Raw genomic sequence first — 24,815 nt, forward strand, 5'->3', positions numbered from 1 at the left:
CGAAAACATTTCAGGAATTTAAACAGCCAGTTTCCCAGCTGAATCAATAATCTGTGGACAATAGTAGTACACAGTGTCATGCTGCACTAACATTAGTCTAGTTTGCTGTGTCAGGTCAAGTGGTTGTTGCTGTGTCACGTAAAGAAGAAGTTGCTGCTCTGTTGGAAGGAGTTTTAACTTAGAGAAAGACTGACAGTCTGTCACGTTACAGCTGTTAACATCTGTATATCAGTTTGTGAAACCTAGAAGTAGTATACAACTAACCAACCTTTATATCAATGTATACAAGAAATAAGAAAGATGACAGTAGAAAGATTGCTAGTTGGTTGTTAATGTGATATAAGAAGAAGCAACACTTTGGGGAAGACACAAATGAAGATGAATCTACAGATGCCTAAGTAATAACTGTCACCATTTATAGTATCCTACAAGTGCTGGGGATCTATAAAATCCAAACAACAGCAGCTGCAATCATTCTACATTAATAAATGTGCTACTGCCGCTGCTCTCTTTAAAAACAGTGTTGCACCACTGTCGCTGAAACTAAGTGAAACTTAAATTAAAGAACTGCATCAATGTGCGGCAGTAATACTGAGTCAATTTCAGCTCCACACATCCATTTTCTCTGCTGCTCCGACTGTATGCTGCCTTCTCCGTCTCCCAGCACACACAATAGGCCTCTGTGTGCACGGCCCGCGGAATGCTGCGAGATGGCAAGGCAGTGGGATAGCTGCATGGTGAGGATGGGGGTTGGTGGGTGAGGAAGGGTGTGGAAGCTCGGAGGATGAAGAGGGAGGGGAGGGGTGGTGGTGGTGGTGGTGTTGGTTTGAGGGGAAGGGGAAGAGAGATGGCAGTGACGGAAGGAGGGTGGTGATGGAAGGGGGGGCTGATCTTTCACAACTGTACGGGTGCACAGAGGCTCCAGGGGTCTAGAGGGTGTCTAGGTTTCGGCATAGTGACCGCAGCAGAGGGGTGGCTGTGGTCCTCTGTGTACACACAAACTAGTGACGGGGGAGAGAAGTCAGCAGAACCCACCTGATAGAGAGAGAGAGAGAGGGGAGGACAGACAGATCCTGAGGGCTGACAGTGTCTAATAATGTATCCTGTCCCTCATTAAAAACTGACTGGGTCCAGATGTTTAGGTTGTAATTAAGCAAAGGGAATAATCAGAAGACAGATGAGATGCAAGTGGCCACAGGGCTGTCAAAGTTCTTGTAGCAAAAAGAAAAGATCTTACTAAAGAGATTAAATCAAATTTTGATGGGAAAAGTCATAATGAGTATTTAAATGCTGGGATTGCTGGGAAGTGGCTCCATGAGGTTGTAGTGTTCAGTAAACACCTGAAAACAAATTTGCTGGTTGGAAAAAAAAAGTAGAAACAACTTTGCTATTCTTGTCTTTCTGCTAGGAACAGAAAATGTAAAGTTTGACTTGAGTGTGGTCAGAAGAGGAATGTTGTTACCTAAATTAAATGGGTTTACCCCTCTGTACACTGAGCCATTTTAAGACATCACAGACTCAGCTTGTCAGCCTCAGCTTTACCTTGTCTGACTTAGTCAAGTTAATTTTGAGTTTTTATAGCCCAATATCATGCCCCAGCGAGCTTTACAATCTATACATTAATACATCTTCAATCATTAGACCCTCAATTCGAATAAGAACAAACTCATTAAAAAGTTTTAACAGGGTAAATATGAAATAGCTTAACTCAGCATTCATCTGTTTGTGTGTCACTCTCAGGTGGAATAAATCAGCCTGAGATGTACTTGGTGCAGCTATGGTTTTAACTGAATATCAGCCTGCTCATATCAGGAGAGTGAAGTTTCCAGTGCACTGCTCTTCTTCTTCTCCTGATATCCCATTAACTGAAAGTCTTTTCTCTTCTACACTTTTGGTTCTTTGGTCCAGCACCTCTTTTTGTCTACCACATGTGCTTCAGTGTCTTGATTTGGCATGTTATCACGTTATGTTACTGTATCTCCAAGTATAATGGAGGCTCAGTTGTTACTTTTAGAGGTGTCTTCTCATAAACATTCATGAAGACAAATTTTGACCTGTTGGTGGTGCAAGATGAAAAGGCAGGTGATACCAAGGTCTTCATTCACATCAAGATATTTAACTTTCAACATAACTATGATCATCAGATTGACAACTAGCAAGCACAAAAACATTCTCTGTAATTGCATAGCTAGATATCTGTATAGATAAATATAAAACTTGTCTCTCTTTCTCTCTTTCTCAGTCTCTTTCTCTTTCTCTCTCAGTCTCTTTCTCTCTGTCTGTGTGTGTGTGTGTGTGAGACTGTGCGGGTGAGAGTCAATTTAGAGAAGAGATGGAATTCCTCTCACCCTGGGTGGCACTAGTCTGGGATAATGGCCCTTATCCTTTCACTTGAGAGATGCATTAAACGATGCATTAAATCTCTACAAGCATTTAACAATTTCTAATAAGGAGCTTTGTATTACAATGCACTTTTTTAATGTCATGCCTTCTCTCAATGTCAAGTTATTACCATGGAGGCAATCTTAAGTATGACAGAGGAGTGGTCTTCAGGCTCAGCTGAGCGCCATTAATTAAAGATGTTTGGCCACTTTTCTCCGCTGTAAACCTCCAGCCTCAGTGGTGTGTGGTAGCCTGAGCAAAATATGTTTCAAGGCCCAGAAGGTCTTTGGGTGCTTTGGGAAAATAAGCATCAATCCTATAAAAATGCCAATGTAATTGGTGTAATGCGGACAGGGCTTTCTAATAATGAGGATAAGTAATGTGCCTCAATGCTCTACTTTAGAGCTAATAAATATCCTCTATTATGTTCATAGTAAAAATTAGATGCGCTAAACTAGCTTATAATAGAGTGATTTTATGTTTTTTATTTCAAGTCTTTGATTTGTTTTAAGATCTCAGACTAAAATGTTTACCTGATTAACTCATACACTGTTGCAAACACATTTCAGCAGCTTCTACAACTTTTCCTTCCTAAAGTCTCTAAAACCGGTTGTCTAAAATGGCCTCTAAGCTGGGGCTTTATCCAGACCTCCAGATTACTGAGCCTGAATCAAAGCACCAGGCCCGGTATGTTTCTTTTCCTGTGTGAGGTGGAGGGGGGAAGAGGTTAAGTTTGTGCAGGCTTGGTGAGTGCAGCGAGGGGGGCTTTCTCACACAAGATGGAGGATGAAGGGACAAAGGTGGCATTCATTGGCCCAGGAATGGAAAACATTTTCTCCTGAAAACAGAGAAGCTACAACCGGCAGAAGTAGTGCAGGGAGGCCATGGGTTAGCATGCACCCCTTTGGAGAAGTCACACACCTTGAAACGCACATAAGACCACCAGAATCTAGTGAGGCCTTGTTTATTTGGTAATGGAGATAATATCATGTCACCATCTACAGTCTGCCTGGAAACTGATACTACACAGTCTGCAAGCATTATATACAGAGAATGTGAATGTTTAGCATGTGTGCGCTGAAATTGAACATGGGTGTGGTGGGTTATCATCACGATCATTGAACATCTTGTGATTTAAATTGCCTACATAAGACCCACCTTGAAAAGAGTGGGAGAAAAATGAAGAATAGTCCAGGTGTGCAAAGTGCTGAGGGATAAAAAGTGAGATAAGATTCAAAAATGTAACTGATTTCTGCTTTGTTTCTCTCACAGTCGATTGCTGTCTTACTGAGGAGTAAAAAGTGTTGAGGTGCTCCATGCTGAGCATCTCACACAGCTGGTGACATCAAAGACAGGAAGCCTGACTTCAAACTCAAGCAATCACAAACTGTACTATAAAATGTGTTTGAGGCACCAGGAAACCTGCCAAAAAAAAAAAAAAAAAAAAACTCTCTGGAGAGGAAGCATCTCATACACATGCCTGTGATGTGTCCTCTCAACAAAAGGACAGAGAACACAGACTGAGCTGAGCAGAGGGTCCTGGAGTGAGTACGCCACCTAGAGGACAAGATAGTAAGGTTTTAGTGCTTCAATGTTGTAAACTCACCATGGGGTGTCACCATCTTACAGCACTTCTTCTCTCCCATGAACAGTTCATTATTTATCAGACTGGACAACAACACTAAGCACATATCTGATCATTAAAATGTTTGAGTAAATGACTAATAACAAATAAACTAACAACAAGCTAAAGCTGACACACAACTCCTGCTATGCACAACTGATTCAGAAAGTGAATGTCACCTTTTGACCAAGTACAAAAGAAAATAAACTATATACTTTCTTAAAGCTATTGGTAATTATAATAATAATAAGAAAATAATAACAATGATAATAATAATAATAATTGTGATAGTTGTATCAATGATAATAATACTGATGTTTATAATAAAATGATTTGCTATTATTATTATTATTACGGTTGTTTCTGTTGCTGGTAGTAGCAGTAGACACAATAGTTTATAATTAACAGCCCAAAAAGTTTCAGAAACCAAAACCTATTAATAAAGGCAAAGGTTAACTAAAATAATTATTTAATTTCTGTTGTAATAGTTAAATAAACGTGTTTGCTGGCATTCATCTACTGGTCCAAGGCCAGCTTAAAGTCTGGCCAAACTACAGATTTTGATATCACTGTCTGAGCCTTTTCTTACGATTTGGGCTAAAATAAATCACAGGTATATTTTAAGACTATAAAATGAAATTATAAGCACCCATTATAGGCACCCTAATCACAGATCAGTCTCTCTAGGAATATGATTGAAGTCCAAAAGCTTTTGCTTAATCAGCAGCTGCGACCACAGTAGGAAATACTACCGGTTTGGTTTCATCAGCTGCTGGTTATTGACCCCACCGTGTGAGCCACCGTGCTGTGTGTCACTGCCCCACCCCCAGAGCAACTGACTGTACTTGATGCAGTCTGACAGCAGCTGCTATTAATGCTCCGAGGACCAAGGGGTACTGGTCACAAGTATCTCTCTAGACTGGATCAGCTTCTGGGAAAAAAATAAACTCCCCTGAATTATTAAAGATTAAGCCCTACTTATCACAATGCATTGCCTGAAAAGTCTGAGGACAGCCAACCCGGGAATCGTGCAGCTATTTAAAAATGGAGGGATCTCCGCCAGAGTTAGGGCTGACAGTATTGTTTTGTCCAGGACTCAGCAACCTGTTCCTGTCCCCTGCTGGGCCGCAGCATCACCTCACAGCCAAAGAGCCCTTCATAACAAGAAGGGTCCTGATGTGGACCAAGTGCACTCCAAGTAAGTCACCACAGGCTGTCTGTTAGAGAATACATTAATTAATCAAAACATTAGGCCATATTCATCTTTTCATTCTAGCCTGTAACTTTCAGAAGTCATTATAACCTAACTGAAAGAAATAGTTTGACATTTTGGGAGATACACTTTTTTACTGAGAGATTATGCTAATAGCTAGTAACTTCCAGCTATCATTTGTTTATTCTGCACAAAAACAGTCGAGAGAGGTGTAAAACCTAGTTGTGGTTTTCAGTAAGAGTTTAATGGAGTCCACTGGTTGCCTAGCAACCTGGCTGCCATGACTCAGGGGCACAACCCAACCTGTAATTTTTACACTTATAGTTTCTTTAGTAGTTTAATTAATTATATATTTATGTTAATTAGTGAGCTAGGGTGCAAGAAAGCTCTGACCACATTTCCCAAAATGTCAAACTGTCTTTAAAAACTACAATTTTAAAAAATTAGATTATTCACATATTATATTATTAGCATGAAGTAATTGAGTTACAAATGAATGCAGTTCATTTCAGAAGTTACATTTCATTTAAAGCCTGTTTAACAAAATGGAAAAAACAATAAGAAATGTATTTAATTTATATAAAGTTTATATAGTGAATAATATTTTAAAATACAAGTAAATACAGAGGTTTTGTCAAAGAAACATTCATACTGTTTACTATATAGGACTATAGCTTTATTTGTGCGACTGTATACATTACAGTCATTGTGTCTGTCATATACACACTTCAGGTCAAGATCTAGTTCATCCAGGAAATACTGGCCGTATTAATAGGCCAGTATTTCCACTCCTGACCATGTTGTTGACATGAATGTTGAAACAGTGCTCATAGTTTTAACATGATTGGAGCTTGCACAGGGTTTAAAGATCACAGCAATACTGTGTGTGTTTTTTTTGTTTTTGTTTTTTTAGCAGAGGTAGGTTGATGTCCAGTATGGAGGACCTACTTTTTTACACCATCACCGAGGGCAAGGAGATGATCCCCCTCTCGCAGTTCATCTCTGTGAGTCACCAGCACGGTCCTGTCACAACATGGACTGTTTTGACATTTCATGACATATGTGGACATGTACACAAACATACTTTCTCCTACAGCAATGCTGTATTTTCTGAAAAGCAGAACCTTTGACTTTGACTAAAACAACCTTGGCATAAGAGTGCACAACAGCAATCTGCAGTGCGTCTCCAACTGAATGCAGGGGTCAAGTATAAAATGTGTTTAGGACTAAATATAGACACTGAGGTAATTAACAGAGAATGTGTTTTTCCACACAGACAACATTTTTTAATATTATCTTTCAGTTTTAATTGCAGTGATGACAGTCTCAGTAGATTAAAGGCATTTAATTTAAGCAACAGAATCAGAACAGATCTATGTTGTAAGGTCCAAACCTCCTCATATTTGGGCCCCCTCACACACACACACACACACACACACACATACACATTCCTCACTTAAAAATGTCAAGGAGCTTCTGTGAACCCATGCACAGTTCATATTTTCAGAGTCTTGTGAGAGGCCACACATACTAAGAACAAGAACAGAGCCTACCGTGGACTCTGCGGTGTCAATATGTGCACTGTGATAACTAGCAAGCCATTGCAAGCCACAACACATCCTCATTTAGCTTCATGTCATGTGTCCTTTTACACGGTCACATGAAAAAGCCAAATATCATAGACATCTGGTGACCTCAGTGCCTATGGCAACTCTGAAATTTTAAAAAGGAGCACGCATTCAGGGAAGGCGTCGTGTGTCAACACAGGTGGCTTGTTGTTAGGCCACGGATGACTGGATGTGTTTGTAGAGGTGACATAGATGGTGAACATGTTCATCAGTATTCTTGCATGTAAAAAAATCTTATCAAGTCACTTACACAAAAAGTCAGTCTTTAAATAACATTTTTACATTAAACAAAAAAAATTAGTTAGAGTTAATTGTAGTTGTCCACAGTTGCAGGAATATAATATATAAAAATCATTTGTTACACTTTATGCTTTAAACAAGTTGATTTGTTTTTGAAAGAGGTCTAAAATCTTAATCCATTAACAGATTGTAAAACTTCTTCAAAGAAAATGCAATTTTAGGGTTCATTAATGAGCTAGATGCCTGAATAGGATGAAGATTAATCTGATCAGCAAATCAACTTTCTGCAGATGAGTTCAGCCCGTTAATCTACTGGAAATAAAATATTTATTTCTCTGCCAAAAGCATTTAAATAGTGTGTTATTATACTGCAATAGTGTACTCTATAGTGGGTCTTAATGTAATATAAGTGCATTTAGGGTAAACATATCATGATGACCATCAGGTATGATATTGTATTATACTGCATTAGTGTACGTTATAGTGGGTCTTAACTTAATATAAGTGATAATTTGTAAAGCAGAAACATGTGCACTTAATGACAGTGGAGATTTTCTATATTTAGGCATTTAGGGTAAACATCATCATGATGACATCACCACATCAGGTATGATATTGTATTATGCTGCATTTAGCTCTCATTCAGAGGGTCTGTGTATGCTTAGTGCTGCTAATCCATTTGTGAGAGCAAAATCGGTCAGTTGAAAATCTTAAAATAAGCACAGAGACGCTGTGAGTGCTGCCCCAACTTCAGCATCCTGCCCCGAAGCTAAGAATCACTCACAGACATACAATAACAGCAATAGCAAGCTTTCAGCCATGTGTTTGGACTGTTTGCTCACTGAATCAGTGATCGGTTGAGATGACTCAAAAAAAACATTGGAGCCTCTCTGGCCGAGAGAGTCATGGACACGGTGTCCCCAAAATAGACGCACATGGTTCAAACAGTGACTGTCAGGCTGATGTGTGGCTTGCGAGAAGGATTCCAGTGATCTGGTCAATGCCTGCATTTCCTCCCAGTCCCATGTTTGCACCCTTAAAGCCTTTGAAGTCCTCTAACTATATTCTCCATCAATTCATGTTTGATATCCTGCTAATTGACATTACATAAATACTGCAGTGCCCTCCATTGCTTGTGAAAATCTAACCTTCCTTTTCTCCCTTGTGTATTAATTTGACAAAACCTTCCTCATTCCTCTTCTCTCCAGGCTTTGAGAAAAACAGGTTTGTTAACATCTGACCCTCGGCTGCGTGACTGTGTCCGTCAGCTGAGGCAATCCACACGTGACTCCATTGGGCCTGTCATGATGGACAAGAAGCTCTTCAGAAGGTGAGAAAAGCTTTGTTTATTTATGGATACATAGTTACACACAGAGTTCCTCAAGGGGGAGTATTCAAGATTTATCTGCATGGGAGAAATAGACAGAACACTTTCTGTTTTCTCTTGCAGTAAATAAACACTGGGTTTCTACCACTACTGCATCAACAGTGTGAATTACAATGTTGTTTAATGTTCCCTAGAGAAGCATGGTGAAAAAAAAAAAAAAAAATGCGGTGTGCAAGGTTAGTTAAGGTTAATGCTCTTTCATATTTTTTTGTCATTATATGAAGGAGGTGATCTGCGGCCAGTGCTATTTGAGTCCAAGAGATTGACAGAGACAGGCGTTTTTATAGCTGACAGCTGCTACAAACCCAATTCACGTGCACACATGCAAGCCAAAGCGGTATAGAGTGCAGGAGGAGAGTGAGGTCTCTGGGGCTGTTAATGAAAGGCCATCATTCTGGTTGAGCTCCAGACAGCACCAATTACATTAGTAGCCTCAACAGATCAGTAAACTCCATGCAGACTACTGTCCAAACAGTATTATTTCCTAATTGACAAGTGTAATTCAATTCTCAGTTGATCCTCTGGCCAAAACCAGTAGTAGAGGGTTGCACAGTCTGGCTGTCTTCCTCAAACTTAATTGGCCATATCTGACTTTCCTTACTTAAATCTGTGAGGTTATCCTTTCCTGAAGAACACTGAAGAGCTCACTATAAATATGCTGTGAGAGACACAGAGCTATCTCCTCCTTTTTTCCCCCTTTTTTTTTTAAGGAAATGACCCATATAAATAATACAAACTCTCTCCACTCTCTTGTCCTGGTGTCCCAAAACTTCACGCTAGCATCGCCTTAGATTAGTAAAGGCTACAGACCAGATATTTCAGTTCAGACCAGCTGTGACAGAATGTGCTTTCCTTTAGATCACACTGCTGACCAATTATAGCAACGACATGCTAAAAGAACTATTAAAATCTGTGTATATAGGCACGTGTTTTTTGTTTGCCCTTTTATTCTGGCACGTATTTGCCTGTGTAAACATTTCTCAGGCGGATCAGTGCGTGAGTCAAGAGCTGAATTTGATTTAAATGATGTCAAATAAGGGTTAGACAATATTTATGCAAGAAAGCAAAGAAGGGTAAGACTGGGCACTCATATTGTGAAGCCTCAAAAAATGCTATCTATCCATTAAAATGATAACTTTAACTCTGTGTTTGCTAGTTAACAGAAATGTTAGCTCAAACCTAACTAATTTTCTCCACCCTGAATATACATTACAAGCTCCTTCCCCCTAGGCAGACGCCACAGGCTTCCCTTAAGCAATGCAAACCCAATATCCATTAAAGCCTTTAACACCACCAAGGCTGAAATATGTGTATGCTGCAGCTGTCCCTGAACTCTTTGTCTTATATTACGGATATATATTGTTCTATGTCTTCACTTTTTTGATGTAGTTGATGCAATTCATGGATGAATGTATCAATTGTTTTTACTGTGATTTTTTACTGCAGACAATGTCATGACCAAGGCAAATGTCCTTTATCTCATCTTATCTTCTATCTTATCTTATCTTACAAAGGTCAAACTAGCTTCACTAGCCTGCTAACTGTACATAATTCTAATTTAATGAACGCATAAAGCCAAAATTAGCAGTTTCACTATATATTTGCTATTAAAGTTTGAATATTATCTTATGCTTGAACTTACTCCTATTAAATTGTTGGCACAACCAAATCATAAAAAGAGAGTGATATTTAGTCATACAGCATAGTTTTGTTTATATTTTCTGCCTTCATTTTGGTAGTAGTACAAAGGCAAATTGAATTTCATTTTGTTTATATTTGTTTACAGAAAGTGTACTTTGGAGGATAGGCCTTTTTTCGACAGCCAAATTGGTGTGAATAATACAATTTTAAATGGTTGAGTCCACTCAGCTGCCTCAGGACCTAGTTTCTGGATTCTGGTATTGTGCATGCTGGGTCCCAGTGTCAGGGCTTACTGGGACACCTGGATAGAGCAGAGCCACCGTTAATGTTATTAGTAACACCTGTGGTTTTCCCAATATGACAAGTCAAAAGGTGTGCTGTGAAAAAGGCCTATCCACAGACATTTTCATATGATAAATGTGTCTTTGGTAGAAAGTGGTTAAAAGTAAAACAGTTTACAATGACATCTGTAGTGTGTAGCGTCATGTAACATGGACATTGGTTCTTGGAAAAGTTGTTGCTTTTTAAATATAATTCTTCATATTATGAGCACCATGAGAGATATTAAACTGGGGTGGTAATAAAGGTCAGTATTACAGCCTGATATCTCATATCAGGTCTCATAAAATTGAACCACAGTCCCACATTCCCCTAATAGCTATGTGACAAATGTTCTATAGTTTGGATGTAACTTTGCTTTTAAGATTTTAATAAAGCTATAGATCTATTTTTTATGCCTTCAAAATCATGTCAGCCTCAGAGAAATCTAAATGAGTTTTTTTTAGCATTCGAAATTCTTTTATTTATGTTTTTTCTGTTGTATTAAGTGTTGCGTATTTAAGTGTTTTTTAACCCTCTTCATGACGTCAGTTAAATTATGTGTCCTCTTGTAGGTGTGTGGGCAACAACATCATGCTGCTGACTAAAGCCTTCAGAAAAAAGTTCATCATCCCCAACTTTGATGAGTTTACACAGCGGGTCAATCAGATGTATGACAGAGCACAACTGCAGGAGGGAGGACAAGTAAGTAACAAACTAATTATAGAAACACACACACATGCACTTGTAGTTCATCTATGAAAGCATACTCATCATCATCATCATCATCATCATCATCATCATGTTTTCATGCAGGTAGCTGATTACATTCCTCAGCTTGCTAAATTCGGTCCTGATCTCTGGGGTGTATCTCTGTGCACAATTGATGGACAGAGGTAACATCATCTCCTTCTTAATGCACGTTTCCATTCTGAAATCCTCCATTGTGTGTACCACCTCACTAACACTCCTCCATTCTTTTTATTATTTTATTTCCATGTTTCTCCATTACATCCTCATGTCATGAAGACACTCTGTGGGTGACACCAAGGTTCCCTTCTGTCTGCAGTCGTGTGTGAAGCCTCTGGAGTACTCCATCGCCGTGCATGAAATTGGCAGTGATCATGTTCACCAGTTTGTAGGCAAAGAGCCCAGTGGACTCAAGTTCAACAAACTGTCACTAAACGAGGAAGGTAAGCAATTAGTGTAATAGAGACTTTCTATTTACTAATCCTAGTTTGTACAAAGTAAAACTACTCAAAGAACCACTCAGTAACTTATTGAACAAATTGTCAATAGGGTTATCAGTAATTACAGAAATAGAGCACAGATGGTGCAAAAACAAACAATCTTTTTTTTTTTAGAAAAGTTTTCAGATGGACTGTTGTCACCTCACCTTTGTAGCCATTAGCTATTATATTACTCACCTCTGACGCAGAGGGATTGTACGGTATGTGTTCAGTTTATTAGCTGATGATACTCTATGTCCCCATGATAAAATGTCTTCTCTAATCTCAGCAGTTAATTTCTCTTGCGGTTAGGAGAAAATTGGTGATAACATGCGCCCATTTCCTCAGATAAACCTCACAACCCGATGGTGAATGCTGGAGCTATCGTCATCAGTTCTTTACTAAAGGTAAAAATCTCACCATTGAATGCAGTTAGAGGCTTCCATGTTAGGACACACACAAACATACTACAATATTGGTTGTCATTAATGAGGGTGTCAGGGCAGAACAAAGAGCGGCATCTCAGGAAACACCCGGTCATACCCAAAAATAGACTTTTTCAACCCAACCTTATTAAATATTTTTCCTCTTCATTTAATATTGTGCAGTGTAGCACTCTGCTGCAGCCTCTCACTAGGCTGACACACAGTTCAATGGGCAATAATTTAGATCTTCGAAAATCATGATAGTGTGTTTGTAAAATCACACTGCGTCTCTTTGTTCTTCTGCTTTCTGTCTTTTCTGTCTTCCTCATTATTTATTTATTTCTTTTTCTGCTTTGATACGTCCTCACAAAAGAAGGATGATTTGCACAAAAACTAAAAAGTACAGCATGATAGCAAAGCTTTCAATAACAATATTTTTTATAGAAAATATGGTGTAAGGACATGCCATAGTGTATTGTGAACATCCTGTTTTTGAAAACGAAATCCGTTGCACCATAAGACCGAGTGAGAAGCCACATAATGTTACTTTTCTAGAAGCTGAAGCTGTCGGGGATTTTATATTACTCAGAATCAAAAATGACAGGGAACAACATTTTTAAGCAATTTGGACTGAGAACCAGTGAATAAACTAAATCACTGGAGCATGGTGTCAAGTCACCTGTTGCCCGTAGTGGCTGGACTATGGTCATCATCATCTGACTGGCCAGCCGTAAAGGCCTTTGGCTTTGTTATAAACCATGCGGGGGTGGACTTTGGCCATATATGGTTGTGTATGTTTCCACAGTGGAGTTTTCCTGTAGTCTCACAGCTGACGGAGGATAAACTCTGGGCTTCTTATCATATGTGGGTCAGCAGCAAAGGGAGGGCCTAAATGTTGACATCCAGGGGTGTGTGTGTGCTTCTGGCCAATTACAGCCTCCACAACAGAAGGTGTGTTAGCCGCCCACACTTGTGTATTTATGGAGCAGGGGACTATATCATGTGAGCACAGTTTGTGTACTATATGTGTGTATAATTTATACTAAGGTGGTTACTATATATACTTGTTTTTGAATTTCTGTAATGTAAACATGCCGCAGTGGGACGAGCTGAACCATTTTAAATTTCAAAAGTTTTTTTTTTTGGTGTTGTTTTTTTTTTTCAAAAATTAGCTGAAAATACCTGGAAAGACATAAAATCATCTTGTTTATTGGTTGTAATTCGAGGTTTAGCCTCAAATCATCACTTCAACTCACGGTGATATTTAATATAATCTTTAGCCTTCATGCGTAGGTCACAGAGTCAATAAATATGAATGTAGCCACCGTCCCTTTTTAGTATCTTTACAACTTGGTAACGATCCCTTACCGACTGTGAAATTCAAGCACAGTCATAAACAGCCCCTAGGCCACAGTGTGCTCATTGCCACATGGAGTGACACACACAAAGACATCCTGGGCACGTCATACCTAGACGCCCACCGTAGATTGGACTCAGCACTATGCTTCGGTGTCAAAGTACTCAAACACTGCCATCTATAGGGGCGGGCTGACTCTTGACATACTTTAAATTGGCATCACAAGTGTTTTTCCTCTGTTTTGACAGCCTAATTCAAACAAGGCCGAGAGGTTCGACTACGTGAGTTAATGTTTTTTTTTTTTATAATCAGACTTTTACTACTTATTTGCTTGTTCCCCCTATTGAACTCACCACCCCTGTGTAAATATGATGCTATTGCAGGTGATGGAGTTCCTAAAGGCCATGGCTGGCACAGAATATGTGGGGTTCAACAATGCAACGTGAGTACCATGCTACATAAAATGCAACCTAATTATGCTCTGCCATGTTAAATTAAGCTTTTTCACACCTGTCATGCTCTATGTGCAGTTTCCAGTCAGAGAGGGAGACCGGGGATAGGAATTATGCAATTGGTTATTACCTCAAAGAAAAAAAGGTGAGTTTAATTACAATCACTTCAGCTGCGTGTTCAGTGCTTAGGTTTTCTGAAAGTTGAATATCCTCAGTGTGCTCTGATTCTGAATAAGGCTGTTTGCCTCTGCAGTGCTTTCCTGACAATGCTGACATGACTGCGGCCCTCGACTTCTATTTTCAGGTGAGACCAATTTTTCTTAACATTTAGTATTCTGTGGATGAAACTTTAAATAGTTTTGGGAAATATGCATATTCACTTTCTTGTCAATTAAACATTTGATAAGAAGATCAATATTACTCTCATGTTTGTCAGGTAAATATGAAGCTACAGCCAGCAGCTGGTTAGTTTAGCAAGCGATAAAGTCTCAGCTGGTTGCCTGGCAAACTCACAGTGATGACAGGACTCCAGAAGTCACTGGCCTTTATAGCTGCTGGTAGGCAGATTTTGTTATCGTAGAAAGAACCAGTTTAGTTATTTATAGTCTTTATGCTAAGTTAATCAGTTTCTGTCATATTAAAGAACAAATATGTAAAATACTTGCTGTATTAACTCATTAAACAACTATTATATGTTATGATGAGACTAAGGAAATATGTTAAGTTGAAATACTTGGACTATAATACTGCAGCCAGTATGTTCTGTTTTGAAATTTCCATCACAATGTAGAACATGTGTTTTTGTTTTGGCCTGTGTGATTCGACCGTCTGCCAACTTAACCCGATCATGGTGCTGGAGCTGGCACTAATTTTAACACTTTGCGTGCCATCACCATGAGGTGCTAAGAGGTCATTTCACTTATTTCTGTGAGATCAGGTTGACACCATTTTGACACTCCAGGTTGCCAAATATGAAAGAATGGCATGTGAAACACAATGTTTTGCAGCCATGGAGGCAAACTAACTGGATCAACTGAAATCTGACCTAAAAACACACGTGAGCTTTAAATCTGGAGAGGACGGGACACTCTTTTCAATATTTTGAATTTGGACTACACCCACATATTATTTGAATTTAACGAGAGTAGTTACTCTTTGCAATAAAACAAAATGTATTCCTTCAAAACGGTCCTTCTTGCCTCTTCAGTTCAAAAAGTTTTTTTTGTTTGTTTTTTTGTGTCTTCCTAGTTGTGCTCCATAGAGGTGACCTGTGAGTCAGGAAGTGTCATGGCTGCCACACTGGCCAACGGGGGTATTTGTCCAATCACAGGCGAGCGAGTGCTGAGCGCCGAAGCAGTTCGTAACACGCTGAGTCTCATGCACTCATGTGGAATGTACGACTTCTCTGGACAATTTGCTTTCCATGTGAGTCACCGGTATTTCAGCAATCTGTATTTCGTTGGCCTCATAGTTCAGAGCTGTAGGCAGTTATGAGATATTGCTCCAGGTTCCTATGTTGATTATTTGAATCCTCTCATTCAGGTTGGCTTGCCTGCTAAATCTGGCGTTTCAGGTGCTGTGCTGCTCGTGGTCCCCAATGTCATGGGTATGATGTGTTGGTCCCCACCTTTAGATCGGCTTGGGAACAGCGTGCGTGGCATTCACTTCTGTCAGGTATGTCTGTCTATTTTCATCTAATTATTATCTGAATCTGCATGTTTTAATATATCCCATCACATCCAACTTTTGATTCACTAGGATCTGGTGTCTTACTTCAACTTCCACAATTACGACAACCTGAGACATTTCACGAGGAAACACGACCCTAGAAGGAGATCAGACGAGGATCCAGTGAGTTCAGAAATACAAGTTTAGATGTTGAAATTCTCATTCAGACTAGCAAGAAATGATGCTGCTTGATTGAGTGACTTAATGCAATAATGCAGACAGTATTTTTACATAACAAGTTTTAAAACAGTACACATAATGTTTGCCTTTTGATCTGTTAGAACAAGTCAGTCGTGAACCTGATGTTTGCCGCCTACAGTGGTGACGTCTCTGCTCTGAGGAGGTAAGTAAAAAAAACAAAACACGGCCTTTCATTCAGGACGAACAGTTGGATGATGACATTTTGGAAAATATGTTTATTCACTTTTGTGCAGAGAGTTAAATGAGAAGATTGACACCACTGTCATATGTGTTAAATATGAAGCCTCAGCCAGGAGACAGTAGTTTTGCATGAAGACTGAAAACAGCGAAACAGTCAGTCTGGTTCTGTTTAAAGGTGTCTAGAGGTGTTTAAAGTGGCACTATCATATAATATATGTGTTAATTACTTGATAATGTGTTAATTACTGTGTTTCAGTGACGTTATTTGGCATCATTGGACAAAGCCAGGCTAGCTGTTTCCACCCACTTCCAGGCCCGATGCTAACCTAAACTAACCATCTCTGTACCTTCATATTTATAGCAATTATTGTGTCTCAACCAAAATGCCGAACTGTTCCTTTAAGAGCCACTCCTGCTTTTTTGAAAACATGTCTGCTTTCATATCAACAAGTCCTTCACTCGTGTAATTGTAGGGACACTCAGCTGTGCTCACCACAGTTTTCTGACAAGTATCCGCCACTTGAGCTGACATTTACATGTGTGTTCCCTCTCTCCACGGCTCCGGCTTTGTTACCCCTCCAGGTTTGCCCTTTCAGGTTTGAACATGGAGCAGACAGACTACGACTCCCGCACAGCACTCCACATCGCTGCTGCAGAAGGTGACACTTCATTATTAGTTCATTCCTTCTTCAATAATCTCGGCTTTGATATTCAAACTAGAATTAAATCTAATTTGACATTTGCATTAAAATGTTTTGGGATGGTTTGGAAATATGATGGCATGGATATGAGAGATCTTGCTTTGAAGTGAAGAAAAAGTGAAAATTGCTCTCTATTTTCTTTTAGGTCATGTGGAAGCTGTGATCTTTCTAACTGAAGTATGTAAATTGAATCCTCACATGAAAGACAGGTAGAGATTTTTAAATATAAAAAAACTAATTCTTCTGATATTGAATTAAAAATGGGAAAAATATCATCTGTGACAATTGATTCATCTCTGCATGCATTACATTGTGTTATCTACCAGATGGGGAAACACACCTCTAGATGATGCCAGGCAGTTCGGCCATGATCTTGCAGTTTCAGTCCTGCAAGAATATCAGAGTGCGTACGCTGACACCGAATCAACGTCTGACACAGACGAGCAGAAGAACGTGCTGGATACGTTGAAGAGCATTGTCTAAACCATAAAGGATCATGAGGGTTTGTAATAGAAATGAATCTATTTTATTAAACACCTGAGAGGACTAAAAGGACACTGGATGATTGAGAGAAGTTGTGAATGACTGAGTTTATCCTAAATATGGGAATATTTAAGTTATATAACAATAATGTGGGGATCATCCTTTAGACTGTTGAAAAGCTGTACATAGTAGTATTAAGTCCCTTTTAAATGCTTTTCTGCACTCTGGAGGGATTGTATCAACAAAGCACTATATAAGAAAGCAGGCAATGTGTTGCTTGTGTGTGAGAATGACGTTAATTTAAACTGTGATTTGGTTTGTGTTGCAACATTAATTTTGTATCTAATTGTATATGTAATTATTGTGCTTTTTTTTTTTTTAAATGTTGAAATACTTAATATTCTAATTTTTCAGTGTGGTATTTAATCAGGGGGTTTTTATGCCCAGTGTAATTATTGTATAAATATTTTCCAAAGCTGCTTAATTAATTCTTCTACCTCAACAGGAGGTGAGTCTGTTGCATTTGTGCCTAAAACACTGTGAGGACTGTTTTGTTGCAGTTGATTCTAGTTTACTGAGGCTCATAGGTCAGTTTATACATTGCTGATATCTTCTGTTTCATGTGGTTATTATTTGTTTCTTTTTGGAGGAACTACATTTTCATTAGTGTGATCTCTTTTTATTGGTTACTTGTATTTAACAGAAACATCTCCAGGTCTCAGGCACTGGGAACAATGCATAGTTTAGTTCATTTAACACAAAAAGAGATAACATTTAGTTAAGCGAACAAAACATATAGTGTTAAAAGTGATACTCATTCATACTCATTCAGTACAATACAATCAGGAAAATTACAACTGCCACTTGTTAGTACAGTGTATCTATTTTAAAGTGATTGCATTGTACTTAATTCATGGTTGAGTCACACTATACTCTCCTGTATTCTTCTAAAAATGAATGCTTTTTTTTATTGTTTTATTCAGTGTGCCACTTCATTTAAGTGTGGCAGTGAATTGATACCTCATAAAACATTAGTCTGTGAATATGTATCATCTTGTTGTAAACAAAAGAGAACTGTGAAACTTTCTGTGAAGTTATTTTATTAAACAATATATATAGTATGAACATGAATCTCAAAAAGGTTTTGTGTTGATTTAAGCTTTGTAACTGTGAAGAGAAGTATAAAAGAACCACTCGGCAGTTAATGCTCCTCCCCAAAAAAGACCACACGTCATTTTTTACATCCGTTAGTTTAAGAGGTAATACATGAGGTACACACGACAGCTTCTGTGACACATGCCTGAGGCTGAATGACATACATAAAAGTATGAACTTGCATTGTTAAGAGTCATGATAATGAACCAACTGGACCACAAAAAATTGACTTATAATTAAGATGTAAATGATTCCCACACAGATATTGCTTTCTTTCCTGTCCAGTTATTTAAGATACTGGTGTGAAAAGTGTTGCCACGGTACCACTTTCAGCCATTACTGTCATCGTTATGCAAGGGATGCTTCACTACTTCAGGCCTTCAGGCTCCTCCAGACCAGAGTGTGTCAGCATCTCCCCGTCCCAAAGTCCAAACGCGGGACAGATGGGAGTCTTGAACTGGACTCTGATGGAGTGAATGATCCTGGGCTTCTCAGTGTCCACAAGCCCCAGAAGACCTGCTTCATAGTCAACCAGGATGCCTAGACGGTCCGGCTTGCCCACCAGCGTCACGGGGACCATCTTGTTGCTAGTCATGGCAAACCACTTTCGCTGAGTGTAGCCGAACACCCAGGAGGAGCTGTTGGTGCCCACGCAGTCCTCCCGGGACATCAGCGCTTCAGCCACGCCCACACGAAACTGCTGAGACTTTTTGACCGTCACCTCCCAGTAGTGTCGCCCGCTACTGATCTTCTCGTCGCCAAACACGACCGCCCAGTCTCGGAAACGCTCGGGGTTGTGCTGCACGTGGCTGGGGTCCAGGCCCAGCATGCGGTAGATGACGCCAGTGTCTTTCTTGAAGAGGTCCAGACTGCTGTGAGCTGTTCTCTCATCAAGCTTAAACTGCAGATCTACAGAGAGAAAAAAAGATGTCTTTAAGCTCAATGTTTAAAAAAATTAAACATAATTGGCGTCTCAGATGAAACCCAAATGTGGCTGCTTTGTGCTGTCCAAAATTGATTAAAGTATTATTTATGAGCTGCAAGTCTCATAAAATCATTACACCGACAGCTCCAAAACTGTGAAAACAAAAGGTGAATAAACCTTTTTCACAGCTGACATTTTAACCTGTCAAGAGCAGGTGTGACTAATAAGATTAATTACTGCAGTGGTTTGCAGTAATTGCCCCAAGTCATCATTACACCGGTGCGTTTTCTGCTCCGACATGTCAAGCTGTCAGCCCGGGAGAAAAAGTCAATTAGTCTGACACTTTCGTGAATGACAAAGAAATAGTGATGTTGGCAGGCTATGAAGAATAAGGTTAGTAAGATTTATAAGGTGGAAAATCCAACAAATATGAATGAGCCCATCTCGCTCCCAAATGTACCATTAGTGTAGCAGGAGAGTCGTGTTTCCTTTGTGTGTAAACCTCTGTCGGTTTAATCTAAACAACATAAAACGATCAGTACAGCTGGTGAAAACAAACATGTACTTCATCTTATTGATACATTTGTTTCAATTAAACTCTATTTTGTTAAAGTTTCACCTTGATATAGTTTGATACTGTTAGTGGTGTTTCATTGAAATTTGTGACCCATCAGATTGTGACCTGATTAGGAGTTTGTAATTATATTTCTACTGCCAAATGTTTCACCATGGTCCCATTTTGACAGCTGTTATTTAACATTTTGATGGCAACAGCAATCATACTAGTACTTAATCATTGGCCAGCAAGGAGCACTTTGCCAATTTGTTACATTTTATTACAATTCAATTTTGTTAGCGCAATTATAAAAACTAATTTCAATTGAATTAGGCCTGGATCTATAGATTACAGTTAAAGTATATTGAAAGATTTGTTTTCTCAATTATCTATTTTGTCTATTCAATGACTGAAAATATTACAATATTACAATTTAGTAGGTCTAAAAATTCATACATGTGTTTCTGCTTGTTTGTTTTGTTCCCAAAGTCCCAAACCCCAAAAATATTCATTTAGTATCATATATGACAAAGAAAAGCAACAGATACTGAAATGACAGATGACTGAATAAATAATAATTTCTGATCAACTTTCTATTGGTCGACTAAAAGATTAATTGATCGTTTCAGCTTTTGAATCAATAAATTCCTGCAAGTATGAGTCAAGACGTCCTGGGTGACCCAATATCCTCACCGACTACATCCATTTTCGGACAAACTCAAGACTTGCGTGTTTGAAGGACTCCACATTTTAAACTTTAATCGAGAACCAAACATTTATTCAACCAGCAGTGAGTCAGATATATAATGTGTCTAACTTTAAAGATTTTTTACAAATATACACACGTATTTTGGGCAATAAAGTCAGTTTATTAGATGTTTTAAAAACAACTAAAACGCGTGTCCGCCCGAGAAAAGTTGCTCAATGACTCCTCGACTTCCTCAGTTGTCGCTCGCACGTTTGTCTGTTTAACCACAGAGATGTGTCAACAGTTTATTGCTCTGTTACCCAGTTACACAGTTGTTAAAACCCCAATAAAAACAAAGTGTAGTCTCTCTTTGAGGCTCGGCTGCGTCTGATGCTATGGTCTGATGCCATTGACCTCTGAGCTGCAGCTACCACTCAGAAGCTAACACTTGTTTTTTTAACTTTTAACAGAAACATTCACTCACTGCTCCGCGTCGAGGTCGATATGTAACATCTACTCTCTGGCAGGCTGACCCCCCGCCTGTGTCTGCCTGTCAGGGAGGTGACAGTTCGTCCTGCCAGGCGACAGAGACGAGCTGCACTGCTCGTAGACATCGCCATGTTTCTGCTGCTGATGCTTCTGCTGCTGTGCACGTTTCCGCTCCTCCTCACTCTGCTGCCCCCTGAAGGCCTGGAGAGGAACAACAGGTCAGCACCACGGACAGCAGCCGCCACTGAGTGAGATAAACATCGCAGATGTATTTACCAAAATTAGCAGCCACATCACAAGTGTTGAGTTTATCAAACCAAGGAAGATCAGACACAAAACTTTTCTTCTTTTTCTTTTTGCAGATCAAGTGTTAAATGTAGTGAGCAGAGTAAAATATTTGGGACACATAATCAGGGATGATCTGTGTGATGATGATGTTGTGCAGTGTCACTGTAAAAAAAAAATGTATGGACAAGCAAATATTCTGGCAGGGAAGATTCACTTGTGTAAAGACAGCTCTTTTTAAAGCATATTGTACTCCACTCTATACAAACCATCTTTGGTGCAATTACAGCAAAGTAAAAATTAAGAAAGCTTCAGGTTGCGTTTAATGATGCATTTCAAATTCTGCTTAGGTTTCCAAGATGGACTAGTGCTAGTCACATGTTTGTTTCTAACAATGTCCCCACCTTTTATGCTATGTTAAGGAAGTTAATATACAGATTCATGGTTCAGTTAAATTAATCAGAATTTAAGTTATGATGGCATTAGCCCAGCCTACACACAGTGACACAAAATACTCCTCTTGCTTTTGGAAGCATTGAAATGCATGTCTGTCTGTTTTAACTCTGTATATAATTATACTGTCTTGACCTTGTATTGTCTTGTGTTTTATTTATCTTATTTTGTTTTGTTGTTTGTTGTTGATGTGGATCTGCCGAGGTGTCCATAAATAAAGTAAAGTAATGTATAATGGACTTTTCTGGCCTTGTAACTATGCTGTGATGTGTAAAGTGGTCTTTGCTATATTAGGAAGTTTACTGCTACTTCCTTGCCTTAATACACATCTGGTTAAGATAGAAGTTCTGAGTTTTGGGATATATGACCGCTCCCTTGACTCAATAGGTCTGTGTGTCCTGAGGAATGCTCATGTTAAATATATTAAGGGGTCTTGATGGTGTTAGTATGTTTTTCATGTCTGTTTTCCACATTTGGTACATGGTATGGTCAGTGGATCACGTTCTGGTGCCGGACTTTCTAAGATTACTGCAATATACAGACACATTGGATAACAATACTTGGCAGGGTCCCATATGCATAGTACATTATTCTCATTAGGTTACTTCTTAGGAAATACCTGACATGCCAGTAAGACTATATATGTTGTGCACTCTCGGGTCGCTGAGTATTATCACAGTTGTATCTATCTTGCAGGCTGTGTGATGACCCGGGCCCACATTAAGAAAGAACTCCTGATTCGCCTAATCTTTGTATCTTCAAGATCATCACAGAAACATCTACTGTCAGATGACTATCAGGCTCCTGATTTGTGTTAAGTAAGGTACAGTAAAGGTTTGGGGCCTTGGGAAGGACATGATGTGTTTAAGTGTTAGTTGATCATTTATGGTTCAAGGCTCCACTTTCTTGTGCTATTTACAATTGGCTATAGTCATGTAGGTTGGCATGTTTGACTAATCACAAATCATTTCTTTGGTCCTTCAGAAACTATTATAACTGTTGTGGTTTGTGCTTTGCTTGTCGAGATGAGCTGATGCCACTTTGATGCCACTTTCATCTTTGTGTTTAGTGTTTTCAGATCATTTACATGATATCTCAGTAAGTAAACCCCTCAAGAAAACCTACAAAACTTCACTCTGAAGAATATTAAAGCCTCATGAGAACCAAGGGATATCCTTTTTCTACATGTTTAAAGTAAGAGACATCGTACAATATATACTTTCTCAAAGCAGCTTGATCACTGTATGTGGAAAAAGAGTCAAACCTTACAATAGAGCATTCAAATGTTTCCAGCTATAGCACAACCTAAACCAACAACACATTTAAGTTGATTTAATTTTGTATTTCTTTTACATTTTGCTGATTTTAGGCATATTTCAGTCTTTTTTTCCTAGTAGATGGGACAATCTAAAACAAATAAAAATTATATTAAATACAATTATATGGTGTTGTATATCACACACATTTCTGTAATTTGTAATTCTTTCTTGGTCTATTCTGCACACATAACATGTATTGCACATCTTCTTCCATTTTTCCCCCAGTTAAATGTTTTTTAGGGAGTTTTTCCTTACTTGAATTGAGGGTCTAAGGATATAGGATGTTGTATAGCTGTAAAGATTGTAAATCCCCCTGGGGCAAAATGTTCGATATTGGGCAACACAAATTATTTTAGCCACTTCAAGGCTAGTTTATGGAAAATAAAAAGGGCAAATGGAGCGGTTAAGAGTCTGGGATAGGTGCTGCATACAAAGGAAAATCAATAAAAGACTATTCATATTACTGTTTTTAACTTTCCTAGTAATAAGGATATCCTGGCACATATACACACACACACTCACACACACTCTCACACACACACACACAAAATACTCCCTGTATTGCAATTAAATGGAACAGTCTTCTGGAAAACTTCACTCTTAACTGAAAATATACTCTCTGAACATTAATTATTTTCTCTATAAATATTGGATTACACAATTTTGTGCAGGAAATTATTAGCAAACTACCGAACTGTAAAATAAATGTTGTTTTAAAAAGTCATGAGTTAATTTCTGCTGGAGATATAATTACTCCTTTTGTTAATTAATAAATTTAGCTGGCCTAAAATAAGTAAAATTTAAACATATTGAGAGTAAAATACCAATAATATGTGTATTTATCTAATTGTAGAATATAAAATCCCTTAAGGTTGCTACAGAAAATATAAAATTCCTGGAAAAAATATGACCTGAGTAGTGCTCTGTTGGCAGCTGCATAATTTCACATTCATTAAAAAAAAAACTGAAAAGGACATGCAGCTGAGGTTTGGTATTTCACTCTGAATTGAAAGTAATGTGGATTTATTCTATGTTACAGCCTTTAAATGAGAGACTGTGGGTTAAAACAGGGTCTGAATACTTTAACTTCAAACTTCAAACTAACAAAGAGTAGCATTTGCCTGCTGAAATATTGCAGTTTGTTGCCCTCCAGGTAATATGACACAATAACACACAGTCACAAATGTAAAAACATCAAACCATAAACCATGGGAAGAGTATGCTCAGGCTTCATAAATACAGTACATCAAATTTAACACACGTGTCTCTGCATTAGCTGTCGCTGTTCATGCTGTATATGAGATACAAAATGCCCCTGGGCACATACAGTAGGCTACAGCGGCAAATGTAAAAGGACTTCTAACGCCACAGATTATGCTTCTTTCTTTTTTTTTTCTTTCCCCTCCGTGCTGATTCATTTAGGGTTGGTAATGCATCTTTCATGACATGTTATAAATATTTTGTTATATTAACAAAGCTTGATTTAGCCTTGTTACTCAGCCAGATTCATTTTTCATTCTAGTATCCAGCCAGAGACACTAAATGTCATTGTTTATTCATGATGGTCCAATCGAAACATGGCACTTAGTATTTTACTTGTTTTTGGAGACTTGTAATGAATTTTGGTTTGCAGAGTAATTAGTTAAGACACCCTCACCCCTGCATACGTCTGGGTGTAATAAGGGTAAATTGTGTTTGTAATCATACCATCTATACCAAAAATCTCTCTTGAATTGAAGTTTGAATTAACTCTATA

At 38.6% G+C, this 24,815-nt stretch overlaps 2 protein-coding genes across 3 annotated transcripts; one reads left to right on the forward strand and one right to left on the reverse strand.

Annotated features, from left to right (window-relative positions):
* Nucleotides 1–4,903: 4,903 nt before the first annotated feature.
* LOC128357161 (glutaminase kidney isoform, mitochondrial-like) lies at nucleotides 4,904–18,320 on the forward strand. 2 transcript variants are annotated; one of them, XM_053317412.1, is made up of 18 exons: nucleotides 4,904–5,204; nucleotides 6,133–6,223; nucleotides 8,296–8,417; nucleotides 11,009–11,138; nucleotides 11,250–11,329; nucleotides 11,463–11,626; nucleotides 12,011–12,069; nucleotides 13,693–13,725; nucleotides 13,828–13,886; nucleotides 13,975–14,041; nucleotides 14,150–14,200; nucleotides 15,145–15,321; nucleotides 15,439–15,570; nucleotides 15,655–15,747; nucleotides 15,906–15,967; nucleotides 16,588–16,664; nucleotides 16,852–16,915; nucleotides 17,033–18,320. In XM_053317412.1, the coding sequence occupies exons 1-18, from the start codon at nucleotides 4,993–4,995 to the stop codon at nucleotides 17,187–17,189; spliced, it is 1,830 nt and encodes a 609-aa protein (XP_053173387.1). In that variant the 5' UTR covers nucleotides 4,904–4,992; the 3' UTR covers nucleotides 17,190–18,320. The 2 variants fall into 2 exon arrangements, with proteins under 2 accessions (XP_053173387.1, XP_053173388.1); XM_053317413.1 differs by having other exon boundaries at nucleotides 6,136–6,223.
* Nucleotides 17,653–21,150, reverse strand: spryd4 (SPRY domain containing 4). Its single transcript, XM_053317414.1, has 2 exons — nucleotides 20,998–21,150; nucleotides 17,653–19,253 (listed from the first exon to the last, which is right to left on the reverse strand). The coding sequence occupies exons 1-2, from the start codon at nucleotides 21,131–21,133 to the stop codon at nucleotides 18,712–18,714; spliced, it is 678 nt and encodes a 225-aa protein (XP_053173389.1). The 5' UTR covers nucleotides 21,134–21,150; the 3' UTR covers nucleotides 17,653–18,711.
* Between the last annotated feature and the right edge of the window lie 3,665 nt (nucleotides 21,151–24,815).

The sequence above is a fragment of the Scomber japonicus genome, chromosome 4 (assembly GCF_027409825.1).
Source record: "Scomber japonicus isolate fScoJap1 chromosome 4, fScoJap1.pri, whole genome shotgun sequence".
Taxonomy (NCBI): domain Eukaryota; kingdom Metazoa; phylum Chordata; class Actinopteri; order Scombriformes; family Scombridae; genus Scomber; species Scomber japonicus.

What these genes read in the sequence shown, in the direction of transcription:
- LOC128357161 (XM_053317412.1), top strand. Translation starts at nt 4,993, where the DNA reads ATGCATTGCCTGAAAAGTCTGAGGACAGCCAACCCGGGAATCGTGCAG. An exon ending in AACTGCAGGAGGGAGGACAA is followed by an intron (nt 11,139 to 11,249) that starts GTAAGTAACAAA and finishes GTTTTCATGCAG; the next exon opens with GTAGCTGATTACATTCCTCA. An exon ending in CTGGACAATTTGCTTTCCAT is followed by an intron (nt 15,322 to 15,438) that starts GTGAGTCACCGG and finishes CCTCTCATTCAG; the next exon opens with GTTGGCTTGCCTGCTAAATC.
- spryd4 (XM_053317414.1), bottom strand. Translation starts at nt 21,133, where the DNA reads ATGGCGATGTCTACGAGCAGTGCAGCTCGTCTCTGTCGCCTGGCAGGA. An exon ending in ATCGACCTCGACGCGGAGCA is followed by an intron (nt 19,254 to 20,997) that starts GTGAGTGAATGT and finishes TTCTCTCTGTAG; the next exon opens with ATCTGCAGTTTAAGCTTGAT.